Source organism: Triturus cristatus, chromosome 6 (genome assembly GCF_964204655.1).
Source record: "Triturus cristatus chromosome 6, aTriCri1.1, whole genome shotgun sequence".
Lineage (NCBI taxonomy): Eukaryota > Metazoa > Chordata > Amphibia > Caudata > Salamandridae > Triturus > Triturus cristatus.
In genome coordinates, this window is record NC_140589.1 from 562151569 (window position 1) to 562171640 (window position 20072).

The 20072-nt window shown below is 42.9% G+C and overlaps 1 protein-coding gene across 1 annotated transcript in view; it reads left to right on the forward strand.

The window, feature by feature from the left end:
• The window catches only part of LOC146817397 (dynein axonemal heavy chain 5-like), a 1608734-nt gene that overhangs the window by 1514423 nt on the left and 74239 nt on the right, over positions 1-20072 (forward strand). Inside the window, exons 97-101 of the mRNA XM_085609634.1 lie at positions 3403-3600; positions 6355-6456; positions 15865-15976; positions 18041-18171; positions 18416-18530. Of these exons, the coding sequence (XP_085465760.1) occupies positions 3403-3600; positions 6355-6456; positions 15865-15976; positions 18041-18171; positions 18416-18530 (658 nt within the window). The remainder of the gene's footprint in view (positions 1-3402; positions 3601-6354; positions 6457-15864; positions 15977-18040; positions 18172-18415; positions 18531-20072) is intronic.

Consider the following 20072-nt stretch of genomic DNA (forward strand, 5'->3'; position numbering starts at 1 on the left):
TGCGGTAACTTTACTACGTTTTACTATTCACAAACTATGAGTGTAATTTCACTACCAGTAAAATTACTAGTAGTAAAATTACACTTGTACTTTGTGAATAGCAAAATGTAGTAAAGTTACTACAGCAACTGTAAACCAACACAAAAGTGCAAGTTTACTACGAAATGTCAGTTTACCTTTGTGAAGTAGGCCTTAATCAGGCCTGATTAGTGTTCCCATCCTAAAATCGAAATCAGGCTTAGCTATGCTGTGGCACAAGGTTCAGTCTGTCACTTACTCATCCGCAAGAAGCCCGCGCACATCTCAGGTCGATGGATCTTTGTGGTCAGCTGAGACGTCAAAGATAAATCTCATCATGAACTTTTACCAATTAACAATACTTTAGTTCAGTCAATAAAGAGAGTCAAGTTGAGTTAAAGGGTTTTATTATTAAATCTTTTTGTTATTCATTATATATATTCGCATATTATTCTCCAAAGGTTATCAATATGGTTTAACACTCAAAACATAAGCACAGGTGCACCACACATCAATTACAAAAACTGAGAGAACAAATGTGTAATCTGTATACAACGCAGACATTATTCAAAATTTTCCTTTTATTCCAATTTTCTATTGCTTTTAAAACGTGGTCATAAACATCAGTTTTCACAATGCTACAGCCGATGTGTTTCGTCCTACTAGAGGAATTCTTCAGGGCACTGATAAGTTGAAGAGGTCAATCACAGCAAAGTGGAAGAGTCAAATGAATAACCAGAGCAACTGCCTATTTATCGTTCCCCATCTAAGTCACGGTTATCTGAAATAATCAATATCAAATGTATAGGCAACGTTCCTCAAAATCATAGATATTGAAAAGATACAGAAAGCAAGGATGTCAGTTGGGTCCAATGAGGGGGCACCGTCGGTTACGCAGAGTAATGCGAAAACGAGAGGGGATTACACCTAGATCGGTCGATACTGAGTTTAAATATCAATCAGTTTGCAGATTCCTTATAAAAGGGGAAAAGTATCAATAATAACAACATTTGATATTGAGTATTTCAGATAACCGTGACTTAGATGGGGAACGACAAATAGGCAGTTGCTCTGGTTATTCATTTGACTCTTCCTCTTTGCTGTGATTGACTTGTCCAACTTATCAGTGCCCTGAAGAAGTCCTCTAGTAGGACGAAATGCGTCGGCTGTATCATTGCGAAAACTGATGTTTATGACCATGTTTTAAAAGCAATAGAAAATTGGAATAAAAGGAAAATTTTGAATCATATCTGCGTTGTATACAGATTATACATTTGTTCTCTCAGTTTTTGTAATTGATGTGTGGTGCACCTGTGCTTATGTTTTAAATTGCTATGATCCCATGAAGATTTGCACTGTGATGGTGGGTGCGTTTCAGTGTGCACACAAACCCCAAGAAGTATAGAGAGGTCAGAATATTAGAGGGATAGCAGTTCAGGTGCTGTGGTTCTGAGGGTTCCACTGTCAGACTTTTCGTTTATGGTTTAACACTCAATCAATATTTGATAATGAATCATGTTAGTGAATTGAATATCTAGCATTAATACAATAAAAGTAACAAGCACCTTCCATAAAGAAACGTCCCTATTCTAAGCTAAGTCAATATAATTGAAGCTAAGTCAATATAATTGCAAAAAGGGATAAAGGTATCAGTACAGATGCCCATCATAGCTTTCTGATGAGAGACTCGAGCATAAGCATAAAGTTTTTAGCAAAATAAGTTTTAAAGTATTCTTAGCTTATTCAACAACAAATCAAAGAATAACTAAGACACTGCATAAAGAGATGTTCAAGAAAACTCAGTAAAGAGTCTCCTCTCAGAATCAGAAGAATGGAATCAGTCTGCTCTGCATCAAAGTGTGGAAGAATCGCATCTGACCTTACTAGCTAGGAACATGCTTTAATATAAAACACATTTTATCTATTGCAACATTAAATGTTTTTCTTTCTTCATGTTGACCAATAGGATTCAGCACACTCCTGGGAACAGGCCTACTCCCCATCTACTCACCAGAATACAATCTTCTTTCAACCATGTGTCCTTGAATGTTTGGAATATCTTCTTCCCATTAATCTTCTACATGTTATGTGGTGTGAACCTCACTATCAGTCATCTAATACAACAACATCTATTCATTATTAATGAACAGCAGCGTTCACATGAAAAAATCAACTTGCACAACTCGTTGTTTAAACTGAAAAATGTCCATGTCAGTATTAATGTGCATTCACATTAAAACATGGCATTTTACATATGTACATGGACATTTTACATATACTACACGATGGTGCTACAAGCACAGGGGTATCAAATTCTCCATAGATGCATCACGCATTGCTCATTACTAGAGGGCAAAATGTCACGACCGGTAGTTTGTCAAAAATCCTTACACCAATCTTGGGTCCTGAGGAGAATCAACTATTTTGGAAGCCCATATTTCGGTGGCAGGCATGTTCACCAAGAAGCATTTTCTCTGCAGTTTACAATATTGAAAATAATGACTGTACTTTACCCGTGCTAAATTGTAGGTCAAGTCTTCTAACTGCACCAATCCTGAACTCTAGATATGATCTAGTATCTGGACCATCCAACCTTTACACCAGATCTGTTCACCCTAGCCATCCAACACTGTAGATCTGGTCTGTTAATTGCACTCATCCTAATGTTTCTGGACCAAAACCCAATGGTTGGTTTAAGTATAGGTCGCCCTCCCAGTGCCAACATTTATTTTGTTTCCACAGTATACTGTCTACCATGAAAAGGTATGCAGTTTGATGCATTTGAGGTTGCTTATTTGTAACATATTGATATGTTTTCGTTTTGTAAACCATTAATGGTGTCATTTGAAAGTGTAATCAGTTATGAAGCTTAGAGATGATGAGGAGGGAAAATATAGGGCCTCTGTATTCACAGATGATGTATGAGTCTTCTCCCTTGCCTGCTTAGTCTTCTAAGACGGAAGTAGTCACAGTGAAGGGTGTCTGTGAAATGTGCATAGTTTGCATTTGCAGAACTATCCAAACTTCAGTAAGCATTATGCGAATTTATGCAGATTTCCACAAAATGTAAAACCGGTATTTTTGCGTTTATTTATTTGAACTGCATCCTTTCACCCATTTTAAAATGGCGCATTTCATGCAAAAACAAGTTCAAATAATACAAGCACTGCAAAAAGCAGCCACTAAATTTGTGCAGCGAATAGCTTGTAAATTTGTGATGTGGCTTAGCAGCAAAATGTCAGGATTTGGCGTAACAGAATCACCAAAATGATGTGAAATTACACTGGCATAACTGAAATTTCGACCAGCCGTATGAGAAGTATGCACCTTTAGCGAACACTTCATTATAAAAATACAGTCATCTTCTCATGTCTTGCTTTGCAGAGTATAAAGGGTGGATTAATCCAGTCGTGGCGCTTTGTTGATCCTACAGTCCTTAGTCTGAGTAAGCGCCCTGAATGGCCAGCAATCCTGCACAACATGTGTTTCCTGCATTGTGCAATAAGGTTAAGGACAGAATTTGGAATAACTGCTGGGTGGAACTACAGAGACCTGCTGCAGTTTGGATGCACCGAACTCACGGTAAGTTTGTAACTCCATATTAGAAAGCAATAAAAGGATCTTAACATAAATATAGGTGTTTAAATCTTTATGGACCAGCCCGTTCAAAAGTGTGAAAGATAGTAATATGGATTACAGGAAATAATGCGGGTTGCAGGTAATATAAACATCATATTGATAGTGTGCACTGTCCACATTAGTGTTAATATGAATGTTAAGATACACTCATGTAACAATTTAAAAAAAAATGCTTGAGGTTGTTAGGATTAAAGTATAAAAATATCGAATCCATACAGGACTACAAACCCAGTGCCGAAGGCCTTTCACAAACTCAAAATTTGAAAAATATTCAAATTTGAACTTTTTCTCCTATCCGCCGTTCGAGACTTCAAACCTAGGTTTACGGACCCGCAGCTCCCAGAATGGCAGGAAGCAACTACAGGTAAAATGTTGCAGCTGTGGCTGCAATTACAGGCCAGTGGAACTCAGTCCCTGTGGCTAAAAAAGTATTGAAAGGAGCCAAAAGGAGCAACGTGAGCATCCTGGGATCTCCGTGTTTAATAAGTAAAAAAAATATTTTGCCTCAGTATTTGCAGGCTTCGTTCACAGCACCCAGTGCGGCTTCCAAGATCCGCAATCCCTGGTCAAGGGAATGCAAACCCGCAGAAAGTGTCTTGGGCCCATGCTGAGCCTTCCACTTCATCCTGCCACCACCAAGATGACTGGCTATCCCAAAACACGCAGCCCCTTACAAAAGCAGTAAATGAACTTTCCATTGAATGCCTCACTAATAACCTATCCCACTACACCTACTGCCAGGAATCTAAGATCCGCAAATCAGAGCCTACTTGTTTCATTTTAACCACCCTGTTTTAAATGTAAGTTCTGCTCCTTACCCCTGCTAGGACCTCTCCAGGGGAACTCACTCCCACCAATCATTCGGGCAAGACTCTAGTCCCTGCAGTTCAAAATGTCCTTGAAAGGTCATCTTCTCCTGCTAGAAACCTAGAGTAATTGATTTAATTATTTATTCATTTATTTTGTAATGGTATATAGCGCAGACATGGTCCGAAGGCAGCAGAGCGCTTTACAACACACAGGCTACAGGGTTGCAGCGGGTTACAGTAATAGTAGTTAAACTTGGACTTTTACATCACTGGATGTGTACAAAAGTTACCACAAGAGACAGTTACAGCAATTGGGCAGAGGACATACACAGTTACACAAAGTCAGATCAGGGTGCACAGGAGAGGTCGAGGGTGAATTAACCAAGATGTCTGACAAATCGGAGGAGCTTGAGGTCCTGTTTGAAGGTTGCTAGGCAGGGGGTTAGATAGAGTGAGGGAGGCAGAGTTCCAGATTCCAGTGGCACTACCAAAGAAAGACTGGTTCTTGTATCTTTCTCGAATGAAGGGGGGGGGGGGTTCCAGGAGCAGGGATTGGGCATTTCTGGAACTTCTGTTTGCTCAGGAGATGTTCAGTTTCTCGTTTAGATAGGAAGTTGAGGAAGAGTTCAGCGCTCTGTGGGTAATGCAAGTGATTTTGAATTGCCCCCGCACTTCAGCGGGGAGCCACTGCAGGATTAGCATGGCAGGGGAGATGTGGTCAAATCTTTTGATACCTAAGTCGAAGGGTGCTGCAGCACTCTGCACACAAGCTCGATACATTTGTTCTTTTATGTGGCTAACCAAATTCATGCATATGTGCGTAGATGATTGTCTTTGCCGTTAACTGACAGACAACAGCAACTACTATTCCAGACCATAAGTGATAATCCTGGTTAATGTAAACGACCTCACGACCTCACCTCATCTCTGTTAAAAATCGTATTGCAATTGAACAAACACCATGGTTTTGGTATTTGATTTGCTTAACATTTTTTGCATCTAATAGTATGCTCCTTTAAGACAGTCATGAAATTCATGCTGTATGACCTGAGATTCGACCTCAGAACCTTTTCACCTTCATTCGTATGTACAGTTATGTATCAGCAATTGATGTTTTCTGTGACCTGAGCAAATGGATGCAGATAAGCATGAAACAAGGCGTACATGTAATGAATGCATGTGGCACTCCTTAACCGATGCAGTACTCTATTCAATTAGTGAAGTGTTACTAAGAAGGTAAAGTTCAAATAAATAGTTGTGCAAATACAGCTGGTGTACCTTATCTTAGTAAGTGCAAGCATTGTTTGAATTAGACCCAGCAAAGGGTTTTTCTCATGTTCCTAGCTTCTCTATCTCTGCCAACCTCCTATTCAGCACATCAACCCACTCCCATTGTAAATGATTTTATTGTTGAATTTCCAACTCTAGGATGGGTTTCTTGTACCTTCCCATGTGTTTAAGCAAAAAGGACATATTTATCCAATATTTCTGCAGGGCATGCAGGCTTTAGGAGGAGAATATTGCACTGCATTCCTTCAGTGACTAAGGAATAGGCCACAATTGCACAGCAATATGCATTCTTCCCACATTCTTTCTGCATTAACTTTAAATATGCACGCACCCTAGGTGGGTGTGTGCTTGTCATAATTCCTGTGATGAGAAGTAATTTAAATAAAATCCATCCATGTTTGAGAGGTAGCTCACTAGTGGTTAATTGCATCAAGATGAAATTAATTAAACATTTATTAACCAATTAGAGAACCCCTGACGGATAGCTTTCATTATTTTTTTTCTAGAAAGATGCTAAAGAATATGTTGAAATCTATTAGTGAGTAAATGTAATGTTTTTTTTTTTAATTTCCTTCTTTATGTTTCTAATTTGATTTAGGAAGGTCTGCAGCTTCTGACACAGGAGTTCAAAGAGGAGCAGGAGTGGGCCAGTGGAGGACAGGCTGTGTCATGGACGGCAATCAGATACCTTCTTTCAGAAGTAAGAACCTCTGTGGACTCAAGTTACTGTGCTCATTCACATGCAATGACAGATACCAGATGGTGGCTCCTCTTTTGCTGTATCAAATGTGGATTTTGTCAAGCTGGCTGATGTTTGATGCCATAAGACGTGCCTGGGCCAGATGGCAGACTTCAACCAATGACAATACAAAATAAGGACCTACTTTAGATGAGATGCTTCTAGAGAGTGCTGCTTTCCACAGTATGTTCATGTTTATCAGTGGTGCAGTACCTGCTTGTTAGCAAGTAATGACAGAGGCTGAGTGGCCCAGAGGACATGAAACACTGTGTATATAGCAGGGTAGGATATGATGTGGCGATGAACAATTGAAAGTGGCCTACACATTTTATTTGAAGACAGTGGCCGCCGGGAAGCATTGTTTGGTGTAAATAGCTGACACAATTTGAACTGACCTTGCAATTGAAGAAGGCATGCATGACTTCCTGCAGGCATCTTCACGGGTTTTGGGGGATGGGGGTGGTAGATGGTTCTGAACTGTAGGGTTGCTAGGTGGGAAGGCAGGGTGACTATACTGAGAAAAAATCCAAATCTTACAGGGCCAAAGAGTGCATTCTATAACAAAATGTTTACATACATTTTCTAAAAGAGGTCCTGAAGGGCACTGATGAAGGTTTCCAGTGATATACCATTACTTTCAGCAGGTGGCAGGCGAGCTTTACCATCTCCAGGGGCTTGGGCCTCCCCTTCACTCAAGAAAGCTTAGAAAGAGATATGGCAAATTGTGGATTTTTCACAGCAAATGACCCTAGCATTGGTTAAATGGGTATGTGTATTTTAGCCAGTTAAGAAACTCTTGTTATACATTGTCACGTGCACCTCAGTTTTAGGTCTCGCCTTGCTATCGCGTAAGCGATCGCAAGGCGAGACTATAGTAAGGGTCATTTAAAAGTGCTCCGAAAAGCGGATTGCATGGCGAGCACGCGCACAATCACGCGCATCGTGCCGCCATGCAATCCGTTTGGCAATCTAACTTCAAAGGGTCCGCTCCCCCGCCTGGAATGCGCTCCCATGCCCCCGCCAAGCGCGCGCGCCACGCTCCGCTGGACTTGTCTTGTTTTTTTTGTTGCATATTTATATAGCGCCAACTCGGCCCGAGGGTATTGGAGCGCTTTACATAGCACCGTATTTACATTACACATTCAGGAGGCGGCAGCGCAGCCGACGGACCACATCCTCTCCCATTCTCTCCCTCCTGCCACGTATTCCATTACATGCATTGCCCTCTTCCTCTCGTTCCACTTTCTGTTTGTTTGTACCATTCGCTCTCCCCTGCCTCGTTCTCTGGCCTCTCTATCACTTGCAGCTTTTTTTTCATATTTCCCTCCATTTCTTTCTCTCTCAATCTTTCTGTCTCCATCTCTCTGTTTCTCCCAACCACTGTCTATTAATTCTACTTCTTTTTTCTTTTACTCATTCTTTCCATTTCCTCCCCAGCTGTCTGTCTGCACATATTTCTTCTTCTGTGTATATTGTTCTTTCTTCTATGTGCTGTCTCTGTCTCGCTGTCCACCTCTCCCTCTCTGTCTTATTTAGCCCCCTCTTCTCCATTGTGTGTTTCCGCTTTCCCCGCACCCCCTGCTCTACCGGTCCCACTCCCTCCATCTGTACAAGGGGGTAGGGGATCAGATAAGCCCCTACAGACTCTAAGGACGCGATAGGTCACCAGGGTCAAAGGGGAGCCAGCCTTTCCAGGGAAGAGAACAAGCGACTACATGAGGACACATTCATTTTTGTTTGGCACAGAGAGATTAAGTGATTTGCCCAAAATCACAGGATGTTCAGCGTCATTGCCGAGACTTGAACTCGGTTCCCCGATTCGAGGTTGACCGCCCTAGCCGTTAGGCCAACTCCTCTCCCGTTTTAGAAAGATAAAGCAAGAGTGATACGCTACAATAAAAAACTACTTTGGAAAATGAGGACATATGGTTGGACTATTTCACCTAGAAGCAATATCTGCTTACAGACGAGCTGGTCCGGGTTTTAGACTCACCAGGATGTCTTCTGTTAGGGATAAGGGGGAAAATCCATCAGCATCTTTTAGCCCAAAAACACTCCTAGATGTGGCTTGAGTTAGTTGTGAAATACGAAATCTACTTAAAACTCAGAGAAAGCTTAAAGAGTTTGCCTTCATCTTACCACACCTGTCACCCTGGGACCAAATTATTGCTCTTTTAAAAATACAGAATATTTCTTATTTGATGGCTGTCTGAGAAATAAGCAAAAACTGTATTTTGTTTCTCATAGAATGGCAAAACACACTGCAATGAAGTGAGTGGTTCTTTTCTAGAAATGTCATCAACGAAAGTACAATTGCAGGCTAAAAGAGAAAATAACTGTTCACTCCTATGATTGCTTTTTTATATCTGGCCTAAAGATAGCTTTAGCTGTCTTGCTGGTCTTTGCTTTTCCCAAAAAATAATGATGCTCCCTCCACACAGTACAAGATATTGGGTCGTCCAGCTCCAGACATTGGATACCTTCAATTTGAGAGACTGCATTTAGCTTTTCACAACACAGCCGCTGAAAAAGAAATCCCCTTTGTTAAACAACTGCAGGGACTTGTATTCCCCAGTGGCTACTAGTATCTATGTATAGTAGGATGTCATCACTTTAATAAAATATTTGTTTCTTAAATTGAAGCCTATGATATCGACTCACTATCTTAAACCAGCTTTGGCATATTTATATTGGATGGAAAACAAGTATAAATTAAGATTTAAAAAAACAAAAACACGTATTGACCCATGACATGCAGTCTTTTAATTTTGAGACATCGTCAAACTTATCGCCAATCCTTTCTGCCGAACTTGAGTAAGTCTCTTCGCGCCCAACTTGCTCTTCTTTCTGTGGTTTTTATATACTATTTGTTTTTTTGCATAGGCGAGGAGATGTGAGCCGCTTGTCGAGCCTGGGGTTCTGCATTCTTTGTAGTTTTGCCGTGAACGGCATATGGGCATTCTCTTTGTGGCGAGGCACATGCCTTTGGTTTCAGCTTTACATAGTACCAGAGTGTTTGCGATTTTGTCTGTGTCGCACTTCGGAAGTGTATACGTTTGTTTCCATCTGCGTTCATTTTTGAGTGGCACATCCCTCCGCTTCAAATTACGGACTGCAGCAGAAACGTGCATGCTAAAATATATGGCTCTGATAAACCACACTGTATTCAGCTAGGCTTGGGTTGGGTTGCATATCACACAAACCACAGTTCTTTGTCTCTGCAGACAGCATACGTTATATCCCGGGCGTCCTGCAGCGTCATTTGGTGGAGGCAGAATGTTTAAAATGTGTGCAGTAAACGTCACATTTTGTAACATGCATTTGCAATGCAATAGGTCTCGCAATTGCGAGATTTAGAGCTATTGGCATTGTAAATGACAAGGCCTTTTATTTATGTTTTAAAAACCAAAACATAAATAAAAGTAATTGTCAATTACAATGCCAATAGCTCACACTCGCGTGAATGCGAGACCTATTGCATTGCAAATGCTTGTTTCAACCTGCTCCTTCCAAGTAGATTTTCATTCATATACTATGACTGAAAATCTACTATTTTCAGTCATATTGTATGGCTGGAAATCTACTTGTAAGAGACAGGGGGCAGATTTACAAGGACTGGCGCATCCCTGCATATCAGCAGGGCTGCGCCAGGCAAGATGCGTCACTCAAGTTTACCCTTGCGCCACCACAGATGCTCTGCATTTACAATGCGGCGCATCGTGGCGCAAGGATAAACAGATGCGTGACGCATCTGATGGCGTAAGGGCGGCGCATTGCTGGAGTCGTGTCACAAGAGCGACGCAACTCCAGCAATGCTCAGTGGCTGCCCATATCTAACATGCTGTGTCACGCCTTACGCCTGCTTCAAGCAGGCGTAGGGTTTTGACGCAGCAGCATCGGAAAAGTGACTCAGTGAAATCTTGTTGATTTCACTGCATCACTTTTCCGAGGCTTTTTCGGAGGGAACGCCCACCCTGCATACATTAAACCTGGCGCAGGTTTAATGTGGCGCAGGGCTTTACAACGTGACGCATCTCCCTAGATGCGTCACGTTGTAAATAAGGTGCAACATGGCGCATGGTTTACGCCGCCGCTGTGTCACAGAAGTGATGCAACGGCGGCGTAAATGTGTCGCAAGGGGCTTGAAAATATGCCCCAGGGTGTCCAAATCTAACTTTATTCAAATCTCAAAGTCTTAGGCCATAGATGGCAAGGCTAGATACATCTTACAGGCTCATTGTTAGAAATGGGATTTCTGGCTGGCTAAGGCGTGCGCCTAAGCCAGGCAGAAACCACCACTCTAGTCAGGGCAAGGAAGTTACACGCCAAAGAAAACCCCTGCTCACCCCCTTGGTAGCTTGGCACGAGCAGTCAGGCTTATCCCGGAGGCAATGTGTAAAGCATTTGCGCACGCACCCAGCAACAACATCCCCGGCCCACCACAAAAAAAACTCCACTCAAGATTATATATAAAAATAGCCTTTGTATGATCATAACACATTAGAATGGCAATCACACGATATACACTGTGCCAACTGGCACTGGGCAATATTTACAAGGGGTTATGTACACCTGACAGGGCCACATGGACCACTGTCAGAACCATCACACAGTGAACTTAGTAAAGGTAGAATTTAACATAACCATAGAACACAACCAGTACTACTGGTAATCACGGCACTTAGCATCAGCCTGTACCATCAACTACATTAGGCTCAGTCTTACATTAGGCGCCAAACGCATTGTACGCCACCCTCATCAGCATAACCATATTATACCATTCTCTCACAAGTCTAAACACATTAAACTCCAACCTCCTAAGCATAACTCATCTTAGGGAATAACTCTCACTAGCATAAACCATTATATGCAAACCAACCTCATAATCATAATGCACATTTAGAGGTATCAACACAGGGTGCGTAACCATACTACATACATTACATTTCCTAGCACCACATCATATTTAGCACCAAAGTCACATTATAAGTCTAACGCATTGGACACCAACATCCTAATCATTACTCACAGTAGGCATAATCACATGAACATAAATCACATTAGGGCCTGGCGCCCTATAGATCTAACCATCCCCCCTTAGCCAACTGGCCATCTCAGAAAGGGGGCTAAAATGCCCTATGTCCACCAGGTCAGGGCTGCTGCCTAGGCAGCGAAGGTCAAGGGTGCGCCACTGCGCAAAACCTAAACGTTGCAGCTGGCACTAAGTGCTGCGCAGCTGTGAATGTCAGGGGTAAAGGAGTGCATCTCACTCCTAACTCAGGCATGTCCCCCAAAGCAAAAGAAAGACCTAAACGGTGCAGCTGCCCACTACTTGCTGGGCAGCTGTGAAAGTCAAAATGCGGCATGGGCTCTCACTGGCCCTTGGAATAAATGTGCCAACCGTTGGAGCCATCGGGCTCTGAAAATAAACATGTCCCATGGAGCACACAGGCTCCTGAAATAATTAGGCCACAATCAAGAAAAAGAACTTGCCACCAAAACGTGGAGCGCACTGGCGCTGTAAACATCTGCGGACATGGTGGAGCAAACAAGGGCCCCTCTGGCCCTTGAAACAAATATGGCCACGGTGGAGCAGGCTGGCTCCTAAAACAAAATCATGTCCTAAAAAGAACTGGCCCCCACGTCGGAGCCTCACAGGGCTCTGAAAACAATTAGCCAAACGTTGGAGCCACGTAGGCTCAGGAAACAACTGTGCCCCCTTGAGGTCGGAGCGGCCCGCTGCCATCCGGGGCCGCTCTAAAAGCAGAACTGGCACCGTGCCTTTCCCAGGCACCAATCTAAGTCCCTACAGAGCCCCCCAGCCCTTCTTAACTCACCGGGCTGCTCTCGGGGGACTCTGCTCCATCGGTGGCGATCTCCTCACTGTAGATGCGGCGGGGGTGGCAGGCACTGGCAATGTGCCTCGTGCCCCCTCCGCCGGAATCAGGCTGCGGTGCTGGCGGGGCTCGCTCTCCTCACTGGAGCCCCGCCTTCTTCCTTCGCCATCCTTCACCCGGTCCCCCATCTAGGAACCGGGACTTCCAGGGTGGAGCCTCGCAAGGCTCCAGGCTGCCGTTTCCTCCTTCCGGTCCTGCCGCGGCCCCGCTCCCGTCACAGGCGGACTTGCCTGACTTCCGGGGCGGCCGCGGCGGGACTACAATGGCAATCTCGGTGGCAGCAAAGTCGCGGGGTGGGCACCCGTGCATAACAAGCACTGGCAAAGTCGCGGGGTGGGCACCCGCGCACGTAAGCAATGGCAAAGTCGCGGGGTGGGCACCAGCGCACAACGAGGCAAGCGAAGTCGCGGGGTGGGCACCCGCGCATCAATGAACAAAACAAGCGGAACAAGAGCGGGGTGGGCACCCACGAGTTAACAAAAATGGACAGCACAGATGCAGGGTGGGCACCTGCTCAATCAAATGAAAATAAGCGGGCTAAGCGGGGTGGGCACCCGCAACAGGACACAATGCGGGGGAATCCCAACGTCGGGATTCCCTCAGAAGATCGCAGCCCAGCGCTGCAAAGACAAGGCACAGGCTCCCTCTCAAATCAAAGGGGGCCAATTAAGTTAAAGCGCTCCCAGGCGCTGGAAGCATGCAAAGGTCCTGGGGCAAAGAAAATAAATCCCATAAGGTCCCAGAAGTCCATCAGGCATCCAGGGGCTGAGCAGGGCCCAGGGAGGCAAGCCTTCCCCTGGGCCCCCAGCAGCAGCACGCCCCTGGCAGATTCGAGTCCAAGAACAAGAACATTTTCTTGGGGTCACAGCCCCTTCTTTTATACACACATTTCCCTTTGTGACACAGCACCGGTAAGGGGGGAACTAGATACAACTGGTTCAGGAGCACTTGAGCACTTTGTTTTGCTCAGCCCCTCTCTTCTATGCACAGGACAGGCCAGGGACATCAGACGCACAAAGGTGGTGGAGCCAGCATTGTGGAGGGAAGGCCCAGCCTATTCAGGTCCCAGGTGCAACTCCTCCCTCCCATCTACATGCAGATCTCTCCATTCACCACCGGGCAGACTCACCCTGGCTACTGGAATTCCCCAGCCCTGTCACTCAAACTCCAGACAGGCAATTCACATCATACAACACACAGACATGCCAACCTCTAGAAGTGGCACTTCTCCTATAGTTATAATAAATCCGCGCACATCCTTGCGTAGCATTTATTCTCACGAGTTCACACATACCAAACTCGCCCCTGCACTCTTCTCACATCAGGAACTACCATGGACACACATATCCCCCATGCATTCCTATGGGAGGGCAGGCCAGTCTCACTACATGTAACACATAGCGCATGCACTTTACACTGGGACACAGTGCTAAAGTGCCTAGAGGCCTAAAACTACTAACACTACATAGGGAAAAAGGCCAGGATAATTGCAAAAAGTTTAAGGGTGAACCTGCCAAAAGGGCCAGGTCCAACACTCATACAGCAGTGTGATTGCTTAATTGCGTAGGAATCACAGGATATGACAGCAGGCAGGTTACACGAATCTTACGTGCTCAATCCTCAGGCATAAACAATGATAAAAGCTACCTCGGAGTGCATGATGAACTGCCTCCAAGCTAGTCATTAAATAACAACCGAAGCAGTATGTGCCCTCTGGTACCAATGCATTAAAATCAGCTATATGTAGCCCAAACTCTGCATGAATTTTAACCTGAATTTTAGCTTTGTATATTTCCATGAATAAAATAATTTTGTCTAAAACGTGAACTTATCATTTTTCAGAAGCTACAACATTTCTCTATGAAACACAACATTTTCATTTCAAATAAATAACCTTCAACCCCCCACCCGACTGGTCTTGTCATTTACATCACATACTAGGGTTTCATCAGCTTCTCATTTTTGCCAAGCACTCACATTTGTTACTGGTACAAACTGAGAGAGAATGTATATGCTCATTTATCATCATCATCAAATAAATACCCGGAATTCTCAACACCTGGCAACGATTTACACTAACATCTTGACACAAAATGGCAAAACGATGTGAATGGCTACAATAAACGTAGGTTGGGCAACTGTTGTGCCAGGGAAATCTGTGAATTTTGTCAAGAATCATTCAGTATATTGAAGGAGGAGCATTCCTATGTCTGCAAAAGTCAGTGTGCCACCAATAAAGCACACAATTTGGCAAGTGCTGGTCACTATGATGGCAGGGATTGTCGGAATGCTGTACAAAATGCCTACAATATGCCATGAATGGGCCTCTGTTAAGTCATTAATAGCCAATCTGTTGTCTTGAATGCCCACGGATAAACCACTATTATGCCTTGGATAGGCAGATTTGTACCAGGAATTCCCCCAATGTCACAAGGATGGTCCATTTAGTATGCCAAAGATAGCCAGAACATCACCAAAAAGGGCCACAGTATGTCAAGAGTAGCCCACTTCTTTACCAGGAATGCTAGAATGTTACCAAAAATGCCCACAAACAGCAAGTATGGCCAACAAATATGCACAGAATAGAGTGTTGACAACAATGTTGAAAATATTGCAAACGGAGCTCAGCTTGGCTTATGACTCCCTTGAGAAGCAGCTGAACGTTTTCTGAGAGAAAATCAACTACTCTCTTCACAGCGGTTTTTGAGAGAAGTGGACATTGAACATCAAAAGAGACATTCTCTCATAATAATTGCTCATGAAAAAATATAACATGCTCATCTTCTCCCAAAACAAAATCAAAAGCTCTATGTAGCAATGCTGTTCTATTTGAAATAGGCTTGTGAGTACCTTACTCCTTGAGAGTATTTGCATTGAAAGTAATCAGTCTAATCCAAGGGTGGAGGTCTACTGGTGTAGTCATATAGTTTGTGTATAGAATGGGTTTTGCAACATTATTCGCTGTTGCCTCTGTTTAAGGTAACTGATTATTCTACTATCAAAACTGTACTAGCTGCTGGGCAGGTCTTCTGTGGACAACGCACATGTTTCTGCATTGCTCCAGAACAAAAGCTGTTGCAGAAACTGGCGCCTAACTGTTCTGCCAACCTCAAACAAGAGTTATAGCATGCAGAATAACCAAGTATAGATTTCAGAATTAAACTTAATCTATAGTCATAGTGAGCACGAACTCGGGCTGTGCATATTTTAATTTATGTTCATAGTTATCAATGAGGTGACCATCCACAGATAGAATGTTACCCAAGTGGGTTCATATAACTGGTTTGTAAGTGGTTAAAAGTCCTACCAATAGCGTACCGTGAAATTGGAGGGTTTGTTGCTTTAAATTGCAACTCTTACTACTGATTTTCAGCGAAAACCAGGTATGTCTTCATTCGGTAATTTAGGTTTCATATAATGTGTGATTTTAGGAATGGACTGAGTTTTCTAATCAGATTTTGTACCCTCACAGATTATCTATGGCCGCAACGTGACTGATGATTGTGACGCGACAAGCCTTACTTCCATTATTGATTACTGGATTAGCCCTGGCACCGCGAAGAAGGAATGTGAACTGACAAAATGTAAGAGAGCTCTCAGGAACGTATGTGCTTGTAACCACTTCTGCAGACCAAGCAACTGGTTATCAAAAACCGACTAACACATGTTTTCAGATCAGTAAGAATTGTGGTAATATTGAGCAGAAAGTGCTAGTGAACTTGCTGAGGATTTCAACCTATTATCAAGTAGGTAATGTCCTACTCTGTTAAACACCACCAAGTTCAATTTATCTAAAATGCTCTTATTTTCAGTTTCAACAAGATACCCAAAATGTGATTGAAATAAAATTTGAATCACCCTTTTAGCGCTGAAGAGGAGTAATCCCTAAGTAGCATCATTGTGGGTCAGGGTTTATACTGCCTCAGACCATGGCCCGTGCCTATTGCTCCACATGAAAATGATTGTATGTGAAAATATGCCAAGGAAAGGTTTTAGGTACTGTGAAGGGGGAAGCAGATAATGACCCTAAATAGTGATATAATGGAATCTACTACAGATGAATATTTTGCTTGTGGGCATGCTTATAAATACAGGGGAATTCAATGTTCTCGCTCTTAGCTTATACTCTCCTGCTTGTCCATCTCTGTGATGCTGTACGTTCCAAAATACATTGTCAATTTATCCTGGAGATATTAAAAAAGCATCAAATTGGAGGGTTTTGCTAGTTTTGCTCCTGGAATTTGAGTGTGTGTGTGTGTGTGTGTAGAGTGTTTTTTAAAAGGGATCCCAGATGATATGTTTTCTCATGTCTTTGAAGATAGAATGTCTGATTCCACGATGCACCACAACCTCACACAATGTCATGATATCAAAGCAGAACAGAGCTTCCTCTTGCTTTTCCCAGAGTCTTCTATTGCATTACAGCACACTACTAAGAGTCCTACCGATGATCATTAAAGGCCCTGTACCCAAGGTATGGCCTGCGACTCTATGTAGCCTGTATATGCAGTCCAAGGTATACCAGAGTGAAAACATCTTAACCTTTTAATTTAGATAGTCCAGGGACATCTTTCATTTGTGGATATATCTTTCCATATAGAGGGCAATAATGCTGCACCAATTACCATCAGATGGCGTTCAGTGGCTTTTAATCTAACAGCACCACAGTGAATTTTGGATGGGTATCTACTATTTGGTTGGACCTGAATGTGTACTATTGTCGATAATAGGATCTGTGTGTACCATGCAGTCTCTCAAGGGGGCTTTGAAAGCATCTGTTAAGGGTGCCTGACATATGCCTATAGGATGATACCAGGTACCTTCAAACGTCTCATTATATCATAATTTGTGTTTGTGTTAAATTTGTGGTTAACAAACCAGTGTACAAAAATCATTTACCCACGATATTTTACACATAACTTCCTTCGTTGAGACAACAGGGATCACATCAGCACGCAGAAATGCACCATCTATTTCATATTTATTTCTATCCTCATGTTCTACATTAGGAATATAATAAATGTATTCCTGTATAGATTAATTTCACACTTAGATGCAAACAATACTTATAAATCTGCCTCAGATTTCGTCTCAAGTGCAGTGCACATTCACACTCCTCAGTCATTCAAGTGCATATACATTGAAACCAAGATAATAATATATAAAGTAACATCTTGCTTTCTATGTGCTCTTTTCAGTTTTCTTTACGTTTCTATTACCTTGACTCTCATTCATAAGTTAGTTATCGTGAGCTTCGTACAGACACAATGGCAGACCGTGTTAAAAGTCCTCACCTTCCCAGGAGTAGGTTTGGAAGCTGCACCTGGTGCCGCTAGCTTTTCGGGTGGTGTTGGGGATATCAGTGGATCTTTGTGCCCCAGGTGCACATTGATATGCATGTGAAGAGCCCGAAAATGGACTTGAACCCCCTTGCGATTCTTGAGACCCTCATTGAAGCAACTTGAAACCATCAAAAGGAAGCCATTATGGTAAAGGAGTCTGCAGAGATAGGGAAATTGTCCATGATCATACATGTCACAAAATGGAAGGCAGGCCCCTCCCTGCTCAGTCACATGCTCGTGAGATGTATGTACCCATTCGCTGTAACAACCATTTATAGCAGTGCCCCGTTGTCGTTTTGTTTACAGTGAAATATAAGGTTCCTGCAGCTTTCTTTACCCCTGACGTGCAGATGTCTACCTTGGTGCAGGCTCTGGAGGCGATCCCACAGTATTCGTTAGATGCCCCCGAAGCTTTCCACATGCACCCGTCTCCAGTGGTGAGTAGACATCAATAGATGATTCGCTTTTCAAAATGTGACGCAGCAGACTGACGTCATAATATCTCCACGCGCACTCCCTGATGTGCAGGTTTAACCCTTTATTGAGTGACAAGACATCCGTTTTTTCAACATTTTTAAGTATAATCAAGAATATGTGTAAGTACTTCTGACATTTAGTAGTGTATAAGTCCACAACAGATGTTACATAATGTACATAAATACATGTTTTCTATGTCAACAGATTCTTTTTGGGCAGGAACATTATGTATTTTCCCAGCTGAAAGTGCTATACGATTCAGAGCCGTATTACAGTGGATGGGAAGAGATAACGCAGAGCACGCCCTCCTCTCAGAAACGTAAGCGAGTCACACGCAGAAAAACTGCTGGGCATACATATCTGTATATTGTTTGTATGTTGTAGTCTTACCGATGCCTCTGTCCTGTTACAAATTGCTATAAAACGAGGGAGAAAACGGGTATCAAATTTGCCAATGAAATTAAGCTCACTTTTGAGTTGTATTACCAGTGCTGCTGTATAAAAGCTCTTTTTGAGTTTGCCAAGTAGTAATTGTGTAGAAATGTTCATTGTTTGAGAAACCAGTTCTGGACATTCAGGGGCTTATTTATAAAGCACTTGCGCCACAGGTGCGTCACTTTTTTATGACGCTCTGTTGGCGCAGGAGCCTGCTCCATATCTACCAGGCAGCTCTAAGCCTTTTTCGGGGGTTTTGTGCTTACATCAATTGCAGCGGTTAATTGTGTATAATAGGGATAAATGCACATTCGTCTCTGAAAAAAAGCTTCTTCAGGGCATGCGTGCTGGTCCTTTATACCACTTTATAAACGTCGCATACATATTTGTCTTTCCCACACTTTGGTAGCTAGCTGTACTTTATTAGGAAATATTGCCAACCTGATGAGGTGGATGTGAAATTCCTGTTGATGTTTTGCAGTTTCAAGGTGTTGCTTCTAAATGCATAGTCCTGTGCTACGTAGTGATATTTGGTAACTGTGCCTTTGAGTCAGCCATGTTAGGTTACACTCGGGGCACAAGCCGATTTTCGGCACCATTTTCTGTTGCGGCTGAAGTAAGGGGCACAGAAGTAAATTGTGTACGCTGTACCAGAAATAATAAACTGTTCTGGGTTCATTCTATCAGGCTGAGTGGTCACAAATATTTTGAGAGCCTCTGCTGTGCTGCAACACGGTGCGTTTTTCTGCTCTTTTAGCATTTGCGCTGCTACAAAAAAAAAAACGTATCCTTGCATCTGTTGACCACTGTGGGGCTGGACAATAGGGATTCGCAGCAGCCCTGATTGGATGCTTAAAGGCTGAGCACCAGCATTAAGATATCGGACAAACTCACCAGACTAGGGATGTTTTGTTTTTTTCTTTTCGCTTTAATGAGCAATTTTGGCAGGAGAAATAGTATCCAAATTCAAAAGGCGCATTCTGCACTTTTGTAGAAACAATATGGATATTGAAGGGTCTATCGGGTGAATGATGTCAGAAAGATCTCACAAGCCCTGCCGACGTCATCAAGTAAACATTGTAGAATGCCTATTGTTGGCGATTGTTAGGTTGACTTGGCAAAGAGAACTGTTTTTCTCTACAACGGCTGGACTTTTTCAACATACCCATTCCAAAAAAAAATTGGGGAGTCTGTATGTTTTATGCTTTTTGTCACAAGGTTTGGTTGAAATAATTTTATTGGAATTTTTCTGTTTTGTCATGTTTGTAACTTAAATAACAATGAAATCTTTTAAATAGAAAAATACCCATGCTAACAAAATAGTGTACTGACATCCGTAAAACCTATACCAAAATGGCATCCTTGTCACTGAGCAACATGCCTTCTCCGATTGGCTCTTAATAGCACCACACAGGACCCATGAGCT